General features: G+C 36.6%; 1 protein-coding gene across 10 annotated transcripts in view; it reads left to right on the forward strand.

Moving 5' to 3' along the window:
* Window positions 1-16,842, forward strand: part of bean1 (brain expressed, associated with NEDD4, 1) — a 93,143-nt gene extending 76,301 nt beyond the window's left edge. For 2 of the 10 annotated variants that reach the window (XR_015496059.1, XR_015496062.1), the window contains 2 exons: window positions 13,673-14,706; window positions 14,848-16,350. Coding sequence is in view for 2 of the 10 variants with exons in the window: in XM_087261663.1 (XP_087117789.1) it covers window positions 13,673-14,021 (349 nt within the window). In the remaining 8 variants the exon portion in view is untranslated. Of the gene's footprint in view, window positions 1-13,672 lie in introns of all 10 variants that reach the window. The other 8 variants (XM_087261663.1, XM_087261664.1, XR_015496060.1 and 5 more) reach the window with 7 other exon arrangements.
* Window positions 16,843-17,046: the final 204 nt, after the last annotated feature.

The raw sequence follows: 17,046 nt of genomic DNA on the forward strand, positions 1-17,046 counted from the left end.
TTTTGTGCAGTGTAAACTTGTATGATTTAGCTCTTACAGTGGACTGATGAGGACTTGATGGAGTTGCAGTTTGACTTTGCGTATGTCTGTGAATCAGTCACATAACAGACCAAATGAACAGTACAACTCAATGAAAAGACAGCATAATGCATTTGTGTACAGTCCAAGCGATGCAGTCATTGGTCATCACTGCCAAACTGAGTTTGCTGAAGTGTGTAATTCTTAGACACAGTGGCGCCACGGTATATCTGAGTGCTGTATTTTCAGGGACGTGAGCCAGATCATTGTGGGGTTATGAGTATTTAGTCAAGCTGTCAGTTTTGGTTGACCTAATTTTATATTGTTTGTGTCCTATGATCTCCACATGTAGCGAAATGTGCTGTTACCTGGAATTCTACTTTTGGGAGTCGTTGTAGATTTATGTGTGAGTTGTCGTGTATTTACCTTGTACTGTGTCAGAAGGATTTTAGGTCCTTAGAGAAAAAAATATATATTGTTGATTTTAAGTTCAAAATTAGTTTTAAAGTTAGATCATTTCAACCACAAATCAGTTGTTTGTTTAGTGTTATAAAGGTCCTAAAGGTCTCTCAGAAACTATATGGAAGTCCCATTTCAGCCACAAAAACCCTAAATATTCAGACATATAAAGTAAAATATTATATAAATAAATTATATTTTTATAATATTATATATTAAAAGTTATATATAAAAGTTAGAATATTTTGACTTTAGCCATCAAACTGATGCCAACAGAAGGACCACAACACCAAACTTAGAACCAAATGGTAAGACTTTGATTGAAAATCACCACAACAGGCACTTTTTAGTAGATTCACTTGCAAGAATGAATTGTTCACCTAAAGAATAACGATGTTCATTTATTCATTTTCTTTTCACTTTATTTATCTGGGGTCGCCACAGCGTAATGAACCGCCAACTTATCCAGCAGGTTTTTACTCTTTCCTTCTCTCTGCTACCCACACATTCCTGTATCCATTCCACTGTCCTAATAATTAAAGGTGAAAGCCCCTAAAAAAATTATGACACAAATTTGAAATTTACATACAAACTCATAATTATGAGAGTGAAATCAACAAATTATTATAAAATATTTTTGTTGAATTTTAAAGACTATGTCATGCTTATGTTTGAAGATAAATATTTAACTCATTTGACAAATTATGAATTTGAAATAGTGTTGCAACCTTAAACCTGATCACCACAAATAAGACGATGAGAGCATTCATACAAAAAAAATGTATTTAGTCAACTTATTTTACCTAACAAAACATTAAAAAATCCTATCCTGACCACAGACAGGACTTGAAGAATAGACAACCATCAGACTCCAACCCCAGCCAGTGTCCTCCAAGAAAGACATGCTGCTTATAACAGGAAGAAGCAAACATTCTTTTAACAGTCAATAAGAACCCAACAGTTTTCCCAATCCTGGCGAAATCAACTGTAAATTTAAACACACGCTTGAGTACACCACACACACGCGCCCACACTGCAACAGAAAAGTTACCACAATGGGTCGTCACACCCTCCTCCATAAAATTAACTCAAAGAGCTCTTTTGCCCAGTTTATCTCACAAAATAATTATCTAACCAAATCAACAAAACTAGAAAAAAAATAACCTTACCCCTGCATCACCTCTTCTCTGCACCCTGATACCTAGAACAATAGCTGCGTCCCAAATCGCATACTTATGCACTATTCTACGCAATTTTGTAGTATAAATAGTGTAAGTAGGACGTTTACACTGAAAACTCTGAAAATAATAAAAGCACTTTAATTATCCAGATGATGCACTCATTCAGCCAATAAAATTAAGTGTGGACTAATGGACACTTCATGCACTAAACAAGCGCAGGTTTGCCCATGTAGTGGAAGGGGCGGAGCTTTCAGGCGCACATGTTGGATAACTTTATTTATTTTGGATGGCGAAAGCAAAATTCTCCTGTGAGAGTGATTATAGCGCCTCCTGATGGTGAATGTGGTTAAACTCATTGCAGGTATTATTTGGTAGTTTAGTCATTTAATTTACTAAATAGACAAACATCATCAGGGAAACGGTTTTAACTTCCGCTTAGTAAAAAAACATTAGTGCTCCATTTGGGATGACACTACATACACATGCTGTTGAGTGTGAAAGTGCATAAGTACATAGTGCATGACTGGAAAGTTTATAGTGTGCCATTTGAGACACAGCTAAACATTAACAGGACAGCCATCATCATGCCTCAGTCACTTCAAGAAACCGGCAAACAAGACAGGGCGTCCACAAAAATGTTTTTCTTCCCCTATATATGGCGGATCTCCAAGTTGTAAGGATGTAAAAATAATGACCAGTGCATCAAACATTGGTTAAAATTTTGCGAAGTTGTCAAACACATGAAAAGGTTATCACAATATATCATCACAGGTGAAGCACGATCCTATTAAAGAAATGTCAAAATGCTGAAGCATCCAGACCAAAGCTAAAGCTTCTTTTTCTATTATGGAACAATTTCCCTGATCAGGCAAATATTTCCTTGAAAAGAATCCATACTGGACATTCCAAACCCTTGTTATCATCCTTTAAGAGCACAGCTCCCTCTCCAATCTCACACGCATCTACTGTACATGCATTTTAAATGGTCTATCCTAGCAGCAAGAAAAGGAGCACTAGTAAGTAAGGCCTTCACATTTTAAAGGCATTTTGACAGGTTGAACTCCAAACAAACATAAGTGACGCAGCAAATCCGTCAAGGGATCTAGAGGTCTGCATTCCCCCAGCCCCCAACCAGATTTCTTTTGGCGCAGGAATAAATTTCCAAATCAAAGGGAAATTTACAGGGGAAGCTGAATGGAGGAGGGGTGAAAGGACAAAAGTGAAGAGCTGGGGGTTGTCACGGACGAAAGTGAAAGTAAACAGCGCGAACAGGGGAGGAGGGCGGTTTAGGAGGGGGATTGTAAAATCAGGTGCCGGATCAGATTTCAGTGGTTTCGGATCTGGTGTGTTCTGGTACAAAAATTAAGCCCTGTGTATAGTAGTCTTTTTCATGTATCATTGCAAAGAAATTAGAAAACAAATTACCCTTTGCGCGATGTGATAATACCTCAAAGTTTTACCCTTTAGCAGTCACAAGACTGAAACCTCAGGTTGAAGGAGGGACACATGCCTCATCACAAAGGAGCAAACAAAACTGACATTTAGCCTACAATCCTCGCACAACCTAAAGTTTTATCTGTTATCTCTCTGTTTTGGTCGTGCCCAATTTAAATGTTAGAAACCAAATCTAAATTTATTGGGAACGGTTGGGTCAAGTAGAAAATTATTCAGACCTCTACAGTGATCTACAGTTTCTGAAAAAAATCTTGCAAATATCCTAATAATATGACACCATGCCTTGGAAGCACATTAATTCTAGTGGGTGATACTTCTCAAGTGCCTTGATTTTTTTCAATCACGGGATGAACAACCCCATGTCAAACAACTTTACCCAAATAGATCATCATGGCCCAAGCAAACTCAAACTTTGCAGAGTAAGCCCAGCTTCCTTCAGGTGCTCGAAAAACTCCTGAATTCGCAACAGATGTTTCTTCAATGAGTCATTAAATACAACCAAGTCATCGAGGTAAACTGCACAACCTTCCAGGTCAGCTACCATATAATTCATTAGCCTCAGAGAAGTGGCGGGAGCATTTCGTAATTCGAAACTCATAACGTTATAAGAATATGTGCCTGGAGTAATAAAAGACTTCATGGTCGTGCGTGATTAAAGGAATCTGCCAGTTCTCTTTTAATAAATCAAATTTACTGTTGTTTGGCAGTGCCCACTTCATCCACACAATCTTCAATAAATGTGAGTGGACAAGAGTCTGGCTCAGTAAGTGCATTTAATTTTCTAAAGTTTGTACAAAATCTTGGGGTACCGTCTTTCTTTTTCACTGAGAAGCAAGGGGCTGACCAACCTGAGGAAGATGGAATGGCTAAATTGCAAAGCATAGGCTGATTAGAAAGCATAGGCTGATGTCAAAAAACAGTATATTTTGAATTAAAAAAGAAAAATTTAAATAATAGTATCCATTTTGAGGCAATTCTCCCATGAAATGTAAATGTGAAAATTCTACCTGATGGTACTAGTATGTACAAAATTAGGATGCATGCTGTTTCTGGTGAGTAACTTTAACTGTGCGATGTGTCTCTGTGCATTTTAATCTCAGCCGACTAGAAAGGCAGAAGCAAAAATAAAGAATGGCCTTCAACTCCAACTGTTAGTCAGAGTTCACATGAAGAGGCGTTTTTTCATGTTCATGTTGGGGTGTGATGATTACCATCATGACAAGAGAACAGAAAAAGACAGAGAACACTGTGAGAGGAAGAGTGAGACTAGCTTGATTTAGTCTCAGACACTTAAAATAATAACAATAAATAATATAATACATAAATAAAATAGTCTTTGGCGTTTACCCGCTCCTTTAATTCAGTCAAGCTCAGCCATTTTCCCCGGTCTGGTGATCTCCTCCAGCTGAGCAGGTGGTGTGTTAATTATCCCTCATCACCTCAGTGAAGCCTGACGGAGGAGCGGAGACCCTTCAGTACAGCCTCTGCTGCTAAATCTGTTTATTATATCATCTACAACTTTAGAATCAACAGACATATTCACTTCATTTAACTGTTGCACGTCAGCCTGATTCAAGGAATATCAGAAAAGAAACAGCAAGTGAACAGCCAGAAAATATTTGCATACCAAGAGAATAGAATATGATTATCATCAATTTTTTTTTTTCTCCGGAGTAGTTTTATACTGTGGCTTTGTTTTTCACCTGTTATCAACATGCATTCAAATGCGTTTCTTGTGACCACTTTTGTTCAAATTTAGAACTCTTTCATCTTATTTGGTGATCGATTTGTCTTAATATGGTCAACCACACTAGGTTTAACCACAAATGTCTCTTAAATATGATTGCAGACATTCAAAACTTAATTATAAAATCTTACGGTTTTTTTTCTCAGTTGCTTTGGTCCGTTTCTCAGATCAGAATTGAAATTCTCAGAATTACCTGTTCAATCTTCACATCATTGTCACTTGTGCACATCAAAAAAGCAGTTTATCGTTTTTTTGAACAAGTTGCAAATGCTTTTGTACATCCATGCAGATGATTCTGTCCAATTCTCTGATGTTTATCATTTTAATTTAATTTACTTTGTCATGCTGATTAAAATGTATTATACTGGTTTCTGTCTGAATAGTCTCACCCCTCACGACATTTAAACATTTGTTTATAGCATTAGCCTTTACATGCAAAATGGCTGAACGAGTTGTCATAATATTTTGTCATGATGCATTTTTTTATACATTTCCATCAGATTTTTTTTCTAAATCTGTGCACAATTGGTACATTGCTCCCAGGTGAATCTTGACTTTTTCTAATGAAGGTGCATCTCAAAGGAGATTCTCCTATGTTCACATTTCTAGTTTTGTTTTGTTTGTTCTTTGTATTATGCAGTGCTGTCTTTTCCTGTCTGAATCATAATTACGTAATCTGTCAACAAATTACAGTACAAACAGCAAAAAAAATAAATAAATATTGCCATACATTACCTGACAAAAGTCTTGTCTCTTACCCAAGTTTTAGGAACAACTTATATAATAATAACTTGAAATAATAACTTGACTTCTAGTTGATCATTTGATATCAGAAGTGGCTTATATGAAAGGTAAAGGTCTCTTAATTACGCTTATTTTTTCAAAATAAATATGATCATGTCCGCATTTTGAATGATTTAATTAGGACAGTGAGGTCTGACTTTGCTTAGACAAAAGTCTTGTCACTTAGCAGAAATAATGTACAGTATAGAATATAAAGTCATGCTGCAGTGGAAAAATATTGAATATTGTGTATGACTTCCATGAGCTTGGAGGGCTGCATCCATACATCTCTGCAATGACTCAATCATAACTTATTAATAAATAAGTTTTGCAGGATAAGTGCAAATAACGTATTAATAAAATCATCTGTAATGGCAAAGAAAGCATTCTTGCAGGACTCCCAGAGTTCATCAAGATTTTTTGGATTCATCTTCAATGCCTCCTCCCTCGTCTTACCCCGACACGCTCAATAATGTTCATATTTGATGACTGGTCTGGCCAATCCTGAAGCACTTTGACCTTCTTTGCTTTCAGGAACTTTGATGTGGAGGCGGAAGTATGAGAAGGAGTACTGTCCTGCCAAAAATTTTGCCCTCTTCTGTGGTTTGTAATGTAACGGGCAACACAAATGTCTTGATAACTCAGGCAATTGCAGATCCACTCTGCAGATTCTAAAACTAAGCCTAAACCATGATGTTTCCTTCACAAACCTTGACTGATTTCTGTGAGATTCTTGGGTCCATGCGGGTTCCAGTGTCTTCTGCAGTATTTGTGATGATTTGGATGCAGTTCAACAGATGATACATTGGAAAAATCTAACTTCTGCCACTTTCCCAAATGATCAAATAGAAGTCAAGTTATTATTTGATGCTCTTACAACTGGGATCGACGACAAGATCTTTGTCAGGTGGTGTGGTTTAGATCAGAACACCCCTCCAGAGTACACTGCTATACTGACAACATGACAAAGTAATCAGACTGTCTTATCTGTACAAAATGACACAAGGACTTGTCTTTCTGATGGCATTGACATGTTCATTAACATAGAAATTAAGTTTTCAGAAATGAGTTTTTTGAGGAAGACACTGGCTTTTACAGGTAATCCAAGGAGTTCTGTCCCAAAGCGACAGAAAAGCTGTAATATAGAAGCTCCGAATGTAAATATATGAATATATATTTGTCAAATATGAATAGTCAGAATGACTGCTATGAACATTCTAGTTGTTATAGAATTCTGCTAGTTTCAGTGTTATAAGACACTGAAAAGGCACCTAGTTTACCCCTTTTTTAAGATTTAATATTATGTAGCAGTTTAGGTTCAGTTCAAAACACAATTCAGATTTGTTTTTATTAGATTGTGTTAAAAAGTGTCATTTTGAGGGCATGTACATAGGTCGCTGTTTTAGGGGTGTGACTTACGGTGCCGGTGTGAGTACCCTGACAGAAACCTGTGTTTACAATTCTAAAATGCATGGTGCTGCATAGCGCGATACTGCTTGTCGCTGAGCGGTGCTTCTGGTGTGCGGCCTGCTTAAGGCAAGTTTGTTATTACCAATGGAGGGACGCGCAGGTGAGGCAACTTGCTCGCACTTTCATGCTGCATCTAGTTAAGAGGACTGGGAGCTTCTGTGACTGCAGGAAATGCAAACGGCTGAAGTTTAAAGGGTCACGAAACACCAAAACACATTTTTTGAGCTGTTGACAGTCGTATATGTGTCCCACACTGCTAAAAACATTATTAGGACACCTATATTTCACTAAAACGTGTAAATTGGTTGTTTTTGCGTTATTTCAAGCAAATTCGTACTTCCGGTTTTAAACGAATTTTTGAAGCTGCGTCACAGTCATGACATAATAGCGTTGTATTCCAGCGTGCAGACTGGGCATCTGTGCCAGAGTGTGTCTTATTACGTCTTACAGTGTGATGCATTAATGCATGAGTAAGGCTTGGTTCAAACCAATCAGTGTGCTCTATTGTGCAACTTCATTAATATTCATTACTGTCATAGTGTTTAGACGGCAGAGACGCCACGTTGTGTTGGCAAAACAAGCGTGGAGTGTTGCTTTTATAGTTTGCTGCCGTTAAGTTTCGTTTTCATTTTCTCTCTGTAAGAGCACAGCTGGAGTCACGTGTGGATTAACAGTGTAGGCGACGCTCGACAACAATAACTTACGTGTCTAAGGAGGATTATTGTTTACCTGAGAGATGTTCTCATCTGCAAACGCTGAGATCCGGATTAGCTTGTAGTATTCTCTTCATAAAAATGCGGCTCTAGTTGCTGGTGATTGTCCTGTCTCTACAGATTTGGTAAGTGATCGAGCGACCAGTGCTCTTTTGTTTTTGCACAGAGTGTAAACATGTTAGCACCACAACCAAACTTTAACCTCGTGTAGGATTTTTACCGCATTTTGTGACCGGATTAACCCACGCGGATTTCTGACGCTACCTGCCGAGTGCATCTAAGTTTCCGGGAAATGCAGAGTTTTTTTCTGTCATTCGCTGTGCGGTATCAAACATTGCATGAAAAATACACGCTTACAGCAGTTCCTCGAATCAAATATATCATTTTTCGCGAGGGACATGAATGAATTCTCTGAATGAAAGACAGTTAAAGTCCACCATTTAATAATTTGGCAAATAATTCGACTACAGATGCACATATAAACACAGTCGCGTGCCCAAATAGACACTCCCACACCGTGCCTCTTTTCTTCCTCCGACACTCCCCCTAAACAGAGCTGGACACGCCCACTTTTCTGGCTTTTTCCAAAGTAGAGGTGGGAAAACACCCTGCTGAAACGAGGGGGTTTTATGGCCCTTTAAGGAAGACACCATGAAACGTATTCATGTTTGCAAACTCACCAACACAAACAATGGCGCTGATGAGAGCAATTATGTGGTGAATGTTGATCTTGTGTTGAGCCCAATGAGCCTTACATCTAAAAACAGAGCAAGGGTGTTTCTTTGGTGAAATCGCTTTGACTCATACGTTGAAAATGGTGGACCTGAAACAACAAACTGAGAATATGGTAATGTGCACCTGTCAATCAATATTGGTGGGCGGGGAGGACCGCATTTCTATGTCAAGTTACAGTCGCTCTGAAAACCGCTCCAATTGGTCCACCGTTTTTATGTTGTTAAATTAAAAAAAGGACTGCGTGAGTTTGTATCACCCCAATATGACGGTCTACACACTATACTTACACACGTCTGTCTAAACAGCTTGAAAAGTAGATTTTTAACCATAGGTTAAGATTTATAAATCTTTTCATCTTAGTTAACAAGTTAACAAATTTAGTGTGTGTGTGTGGGTGTGTGTGTGTGTTTTCTTGCTATGTGACAGTATTAATTCTCTTCATAAAAGAATCACATTGTCTCTGAGTCTGCAGATATGTTGTATATGACAGAGATGTTTGTTTCCTCTCTCTGTGTTCGTGTCTGATGTGTTAGCCTGAGGCGGAGCTTTAAACCAATTCTAGCATCCCGTTTCTGCTCCCACTGACAGTCTGATATGGTTAACCATAGCGAGATCCAATTACCCTGCTCCTATTGGCTCTTTCCCTTCCTAACACTCTGCTAACGCTGAGGTCACAGGCAGAAGACTGCTTCACTTCAGCTGGAAGAGCCCATGACCCTGGTTAATGTAGTTCATGCGCGCACACACACACGTACACACTTGTACAAGTAGGCCATTTCAGTCCCTTTCTCGCTCTTTTTGTTTGCTTTTCTCTTGGATGGACACATCAGGCTTTGAATCTGATGTGCTTCACTGGAGCTTTGTTTGCAGTGTAGCAGGATATCGCTCACAGAAAGTGAAATTGGCAATTTGGCATAGTGGGAAGGAGCAAAAGAGAATCCAATGTCAGTGATATTTAGCATGAAGGTCTTGCATTCAGGAGATATAACATCATAAGACAAATATAGTCACTATATATACATCTAGACTGTCAAATACACATTTTAGAAACTTTTCATGATGTCCTATTGACCTTATTCTTCATTTTGGCTCATTTTTGCAATTTGTTTTAGAATTTCCGATTCAGTTGTCTATGGGAGAAATGACTATAAGAATAATAAATATGTTTGCATGACCATACAGACTAAATAGAATAATATAAGAAAATATCAGTTTACAACATCAAGCTGCATAACATGGTGTTTATAGTGTCGAAAAATGAATGGAAGTGAATAAGACCGGAAGTCTCTAACCAAAAAGATTAATATCATGTGGTATTTGTAGTTTATTTGTTCAAAGGTGTGAAATTGTTTGAAATAATGATTTTTTTTTCTGATACATTTATAAGTTCAATGTTTTTATGAACATTTATTATATCAATTATATAATAATTATTATTAATCAGTATTAATAAACTGACATTTGTTATAATATTTAATCATTTTGTATATACACAGTTTTATATACATTTTTGTTCATATTTAGTTTATGTATTTGTAAACATGTATAGAGACCGATTAAATTAAATTTGCTAAAACTAATAAGTAAACTTAATTCCTTCATGTTGTCCCAACACAAATCGATTGTGTGAAACCCTGCATTTTTTATTGGGTAAAAGGGTTGCAAGAGAGGGGTTGGGGATCCACAGGGGGGGAAGTGTATAATTTAACACTGTTATATATAAAATACATATTAACGTATCGATTATTTTCATGTCATGTTTAAATGTGCTGTAGATGTATACTGCCTGGTGAATTTAGAAGGAAATTCCTAAAAGGATTATGTAGTATAGCCTGACCTATCCTGAGAAATCAATAACATTAATGTGTTCTGATGACTGCCCAGGTTAACAATAAAGTGATAAATTCAATACAATCCAGCAGTAAGTTCATATTTAGAAAAAAAAATGTTTTTCATATTATATTACATTATTTTTGTTGTATTATTATAATACCGTATAAAAGAAAAAAAATTGTATTCATTATATATTATACAATATTTTTATTTTTAATAATTCTATAATGTCAATACATCATATATTGGTTTCCTGGCATGAAAAAGTTTGAAAAGCTCTGCCCTCTAGTGGTTAGAAAATGTATCCAATCAAGTGTATAGGTCAGACCACAAGGATTTTCATCGACCCGTATATATCAATATACTCTACATAATTCTCCAAGAAATTTTAATGTCTTCTGTTTAACAGTTAATGTCATTAATAATGATTATCATGTACTTTCCATGATGTATAGTATATAAAATTGTCAGTTTGTTATTTAGTGTAACACATAGGTCTCAAACTCTAATCCCGGATGGCCACAGCTCAGCACAGTTTTCCTCCTACCCTAATCAAATAGCTGATCCAACTAATAAAGGTGTTTCAGACTACTATGTATTGCGTTCCAATTCGCATACTTATACTACGCTCTTAAAGTATGTACTTTTTTATTGTGAAGAAAAATTTTTTTGAGTGTGTAACAGAAGAGTATTCAAGTTTTGGGACACACTACTTCCTTTTATCTGAACATTATGTTGCTTAGTTATGAGCAATCATCCACATTTCTTTCATATTTAATTACCTACCTTATTGGAGAAGCAGCCGCAGGATAATCTGCCATTCGTGAGTCTTTTATGCAGAGAAATCTCTTCAGGTCTTTGGATAATTGTGCATTCAAATGTTAATGTCCAAACACGTCTATATATATATATATATATATATATATATATATATATATATATATATATATATATATATATATATATATATATATAATATATATATATATATATATATATATATATATATATATATATATATATATATATATATATATATATATATATATATATATATATATATATATATATATATATATATATATATTATATATATATATATATATATATATATATATATATATATTATATATATATATATATATATATATATATATATATATATATATATATATATATATATATATATATATATATATATATATATATATATATAAGTTCAAGTACATCTTTACCAAAGCATCTCTACTTGACTGTTGGTCTCACGCCTCCACCATGTTTGTAGTATAATTACACTTTTCAGCTGCTTTTGTAGCTCTAATCGAATTCACGTCTAATGTGCAACGTACTGTGGGAATTATCAGCAGTTAGAGTATGGACGATTCTACACTTCGATTTTGAGACCATTGCTGTAACAAAATGGGTTTTACCCTTTTGTCAGCAGTGATTACAGGTCACATTTTACATTATTACATTACATTATAACATTTTACTTTAATTAAATTGTCTACTTGACTGCTTCACATAACTTTTATGAAACATTAAAGAAGACATTTTAGTTAAACTTAATATTCTTTATATATAAATCACTGAAGTAAGTGTATTTTTATGCAAAAACAGCACATTCCATACAATAACAGTGTACAGTCTACAATGCATCAGGAGAGTACTGATAGCGCTTCACTTTTTCCACATTTATTCATGCTACTGTCTTATTCCAAAATGGATTAAATTCATATATTTCCTCAAAATTCTACACTCAAAACCCCATAATGACAATGTAAAAAATGATATTTCTAAATTGTTGCAAATGTATTTAAAATAAAAAAGCTGCCGTGAAGCTCTAAATTGAGCATAGGTACATTCTGTTTCCACTGATCATTCTTGAGATGTTTCAGCAGCTTAATTGGGGTTCACCAGTGGTAAATTCAGTTAATTAGACCTGCTTTGAAAAGGCATACACCTGTCTGTATAAGGTCTCAAGGTTGACAGTGCATGTCAAAGCACAAACCAAGCGTGGAGACAAAGGAATTGTCCGTAGACCTCAAACACAGGATTGTCTCGAGGCACAATGATGGGGAAGCTTACAGACAAATTTCTGCTGCTCTGAAAGTTCCAATGAGCACAGTGGCCGCCATCATCCGTATGTGGAAGATGTTTGGAACCACCAGGACTCTTCCTAGAGCTGTCCAGCCATCTAAGCTGAGTGATCAGGGGAGAAGGCCCTTAGTCAGGGAGGTGATCAATAACCCGATGATCACTCAGTCTGAGCTCCAGCATTTTCTGTGGAGAGAGGAGAACCGTACAGAAGGACAACCATCTGTGTAGCAATCCACTAATTAGGCCAGTATGGTAGAGTGGCCAGACGGAAGCCATTCCCCGCCTAGAGTTTGCCAAAAGGCATCTAAAGGACTCTCAGACCATAAGAAATTAAATTCTCTGCTCTGATGTGACTAAAATTGAACTCTTTGGAGTGAATGTCAGGCGTCACGTTTGGACAAAACCAGGCACCACTTATAACCAGGCTAATACCATCCCTGGAAGACTAGTCAAGATAGAGGGAAAGATGAATGCAGCAATGTACTGAGACCCTGAATGTACCTGCTTCAGAGTGCTCTTGACCTCAGACTTGGGTGACAGTTCATTTTCCAGCAGGACAATGACCCAAAGCACACTGCCGAAATATCAATGTAGTGCCTTAACAACAACTCTGAATGTCTTTGAGTGGCCCAGCCAGACCCCAGACCTAAACCCTATTTAACATCTCTGGAGAGATCTGAAAATGGACTGTACACCGTCGCTTACCATCCAACCTGATAGAGCTTGAGAGGTACTGTAAAGAGGAATGTGCAAATATTCCCAAAGACCGGTGTGTCAAGCTTGTGGCATCATATTCAAAAAGACTTGAGGCTGTAATTGCTGCCAAAGGTGCATCAACAAAGTATTGAGTAAAGGCTGTGAATACTTATGTACTTGTGATTTTTCAGGTTTTTTATTTTTAATAATTTTGCAACAATTTAAAAAAATCTTTTTTCACATTGTCATTATGGGGTATTGTGTGTAGAATTTTGAGGAAATGAATTAATTTAAGCCATTTTGGAATAACATAACACAAAAATATGTGGAAAAAGTGAAGCGCTATGAATACTTTCCGGATACACTATGTAATGTAGTATCAGTTGCATACTGTTTGTTAAATGCACTGATAAAATCTTTTTGGACATCAAATTTATATAATCACATTTAATCACACATATATATATTTTTTCTTCTTTCAGTTATGATGAGTGTGTGGGACAAGGGACGCAGATATATGTTCCTACAGACGATCCACCGCCCTACTCCCTCACAGACCCGTGTCGGGATCAATACATGGAGGATCTCCCCGCTGGTGCATCCTGGGTGTCCGCCAGTGGCTCGTCCCGTTACCCTAGCAGACTACAGAACTTCAGGCACCAGCCGGTGGCCTCCATCTCTTTATCAGCTTTACCTATAGACGAGGCACCGCCATACGAGGCAGTAATGAGTGAACAAAACCAGCCTCTTCCCCTGATGCCTCTGGATCTGCTCAAACACACAACAGCGGACAGCAGTGCTCAGGACAGCGTTTCCCACCGGATCCTGTAATAATCCCGGCACACTCATGCATCCCCTGTTAACCAAAACCAGCTTTGAGAGGAACTGCTCTGTGTGGCTGAGCGTCCAGAGCTGAAGAAGGCCACTTTACCTCTCTGAGGCCCACACAGACACTGCACCTCCTGCTTGACCTGACACAGCCAGAGCACAGGGCTATCGACCACCCTTTTGTGTGCATTACCTCACCTTGTCTTTTGGCTTGTAGTGTAATTAGATGTTAAATGTGTGTCTTATTGTTAGACATGGAGTGCGGTCACATTTACTGGTGCTTGGCACAATTTTGCAGGTGAAACTCACTTCAGTGTGATTGGTAGGTTTGCGTGAGAGCAAAGTGTAATGCTGCAACACCAGAGGCTGCGCTTATAGTTCTAGAACCATTTTTTTTATTCAATTCAATTTATGTGTATTTATATAGAGCTTTTACAATGTCGATTGTGTCAAAGCAGCTTAACATAGAAGCTCTAGTAAATTGAAACAGTGTCAGTCCAGTTTTCAGAGTTGAGGTTCAGTTTACTTCAGTTCAGTGCGGTTTAAATTTCATTGCTAAAAGTCCAAACACTGAAGAGTAAATCTACCAACGCGCAGCTCCACAAGTCCCAACCAAGCAAGCCAGCCCTACTGAAAAAAACTGCTTAAACCAGCCAAGGCTGGTGAGCTGGTTTTAGCCGGTCGACCAGTCTGGTTTTAGAGGGGTTTTGGCCATTTCCAGGCTGGTTTCCAGCCATTTCCAGCCTGGTCAAGCTGGTTTTAGCTTGATTTAGCTGGTCATTTTCCAGCCTGACCAGCTAAGACCAGGCTGGAAATGGCTGGAAACCAGCCTGGAAATGGCCAAAACCCCTCTAAAACCAGACTGGTCGACCGGCTAAAACCAGCCAAGGCTGGTTTAAGCTGGATTTTTCAGCAGGGAATGGTGACAGTGGCGAGGAACAAACTTCACTAATTGACCAAAGTGAAGGAAGAAAAATCTTGAGAGAAACCAGGCTCAGTTTCTGAACATATTACATTGTTTTAACACGTTTTAGTTGCTAAGTTGACAAGCATTCTATCAGCGCTAACTTTGGAATATACACTTCAACATAATATGATTTTGGACACACAAATAAGTTTGCTGAAATTATTCAGGACAGATATAGGGTGCAGATTTCTAAAATACTAAATGTTAAGCTTTAGACGTTCAGCTCTATGCTATAAGCATACTTGAAACATATAAGCAACATGCTAATTATTGCTAGACACATTATAAACATGCCATTAGCATGCTAGCATCGTGTTCATTTACGGAAATGTCAGCCATGTGCTAAAATCTGCTTGAAAGAAGTTAAAGATATGCTAATTAATGTTAGCAATATGCTAACTATGTTATGGCAGGTAACAAGGTGGCTTAGTGGTTAGTATTTTCACCTCATAGCAAGAAGGTCAGTGGTTTGAGTCCTGGCTAGGTCAGTTGGCTTGTATGTGTGCTGTTTGCATGTTCTCCCCGTGTTCGCCTTGGTTTCCTTCAGGTGCCCCGGTTTCCCCCACAGTCCAAAGACATGCACTATAGGTGAACTGAATAAACTAAGTTGGTGTTAGTGTATGAGTGTGAAAAAATGTTTATAGATGTTTCCCAGTACTGGGCTGCAGCTGGAAGGCTATCCACTTTGTAAAACATATGCACAAGTATAAGTTGGCAGCTCATTCCACTGTGGCAACCCCTGATGAATAAAGAGACTATGTTGAAGGAAAATGAATAGATAAATATGTTGTGGCATGTATGTGGATTTAATATGATGGCTCAAGAAAAAAAAACATAATAATATGCTATATAAGTTGCTTTTAAAGAAACCAAATGAAACTTTTGCCTTAGAATGTTCATGTAGAGATGCAACACAAATTTCTAAAATACCTCTTGTAGAGCTTCTTGTGTTATACTCTGGCATACTATAGGATAATAGCATGGTAATACATGCTAGAAACATTATAAACATGCCACTAACATGCTAGCGTCATGTTAATAACATGTCAGCCATGTGTGTAACATTAGTTTAACAGTAAAAAAAAAAAAAACTAGTCTGCTGCAAATTAGTTTTTATGACGGCTCAATATATTATGATGACTCTTTTTATTGCTTCTGCAGAGACCTACAGTTTTTTTTTTCACCACTCATTAGAGCATTAAAGGTACACTCCTTTTGAAAAAGGCTTTTTTCTTAGTCTCCTAGAGTTAAACAGTTGACGAGCCATTTTTTAATCAATTTAGCAATTTGAATTGATTTATGGCTGGGTTACTTTTAGCTTAGCTTAACAAAGTGAAAAGAATTTGTTTTGACCAATAGCATTTCAATTAAAAAAAAAAAAAAAAAGAGTTGAAATAATTTTCCTATTTAAAGCTTGAGACTTCTGTATTAGGCATGGGATGATAACCATTTTCAAGGTATACTGTATAGTTTGGAAATGTCAAGATTTTAACACCTTGAATAAACCAAAAGATTCATTAAAAGCCAATTTTTTCTGCTATACCTTTTCTAAGATATGTGTAAGATTTTTTATTACGTTTTTTTTTTTTTTTTTAGGACAACAGTATCTCCAGCAAAAAAAAATAATAATAATTTTAATCGCAAAATAGTCTGTTTTTGAAACTAATGAAAACAGCAGAAGTCACTGATTATTTTTTTATTATTTAGCCTTATATGTTTACTGTCAGCAGAAGTCACTGACTCATTTTTGTTATTTAGCCTGACATGTTTACTGTTCCAAAATATTGTATACGTTTCTCAAAATAAAATAATAAAATACATTGTGGAAAAATGTTTTAGTTTTTTAGCCAGACATTTAAAAAAAAAAAAAAAATATATATATATATATATATATATATATATATATATATATATATATATATATATATATATATATATATATACATATATCATACCATCCAAATCTCATACCCATGCACATGCCTATTCTGTGGTTACATTGTTTAATAAAACTGACGTAAAATGAAAAACTAATAAACAGCACATAAACAGATAAAGTGT

The sequence above is a fragment of the Danio rerio genome, chromosome 7 (genome assembly GCF_052040795.2).
Source record: "Danio rerio strain M-AB ecotype USA chromosome 7, GRCz13ab, whole genome shotgun sequence".
Lineage (NCBI taxonomy): Eukaryota > Metazoa > Chordata > Actinopteri > Cypriniformes > Danionidae > Danio > Danio rerio.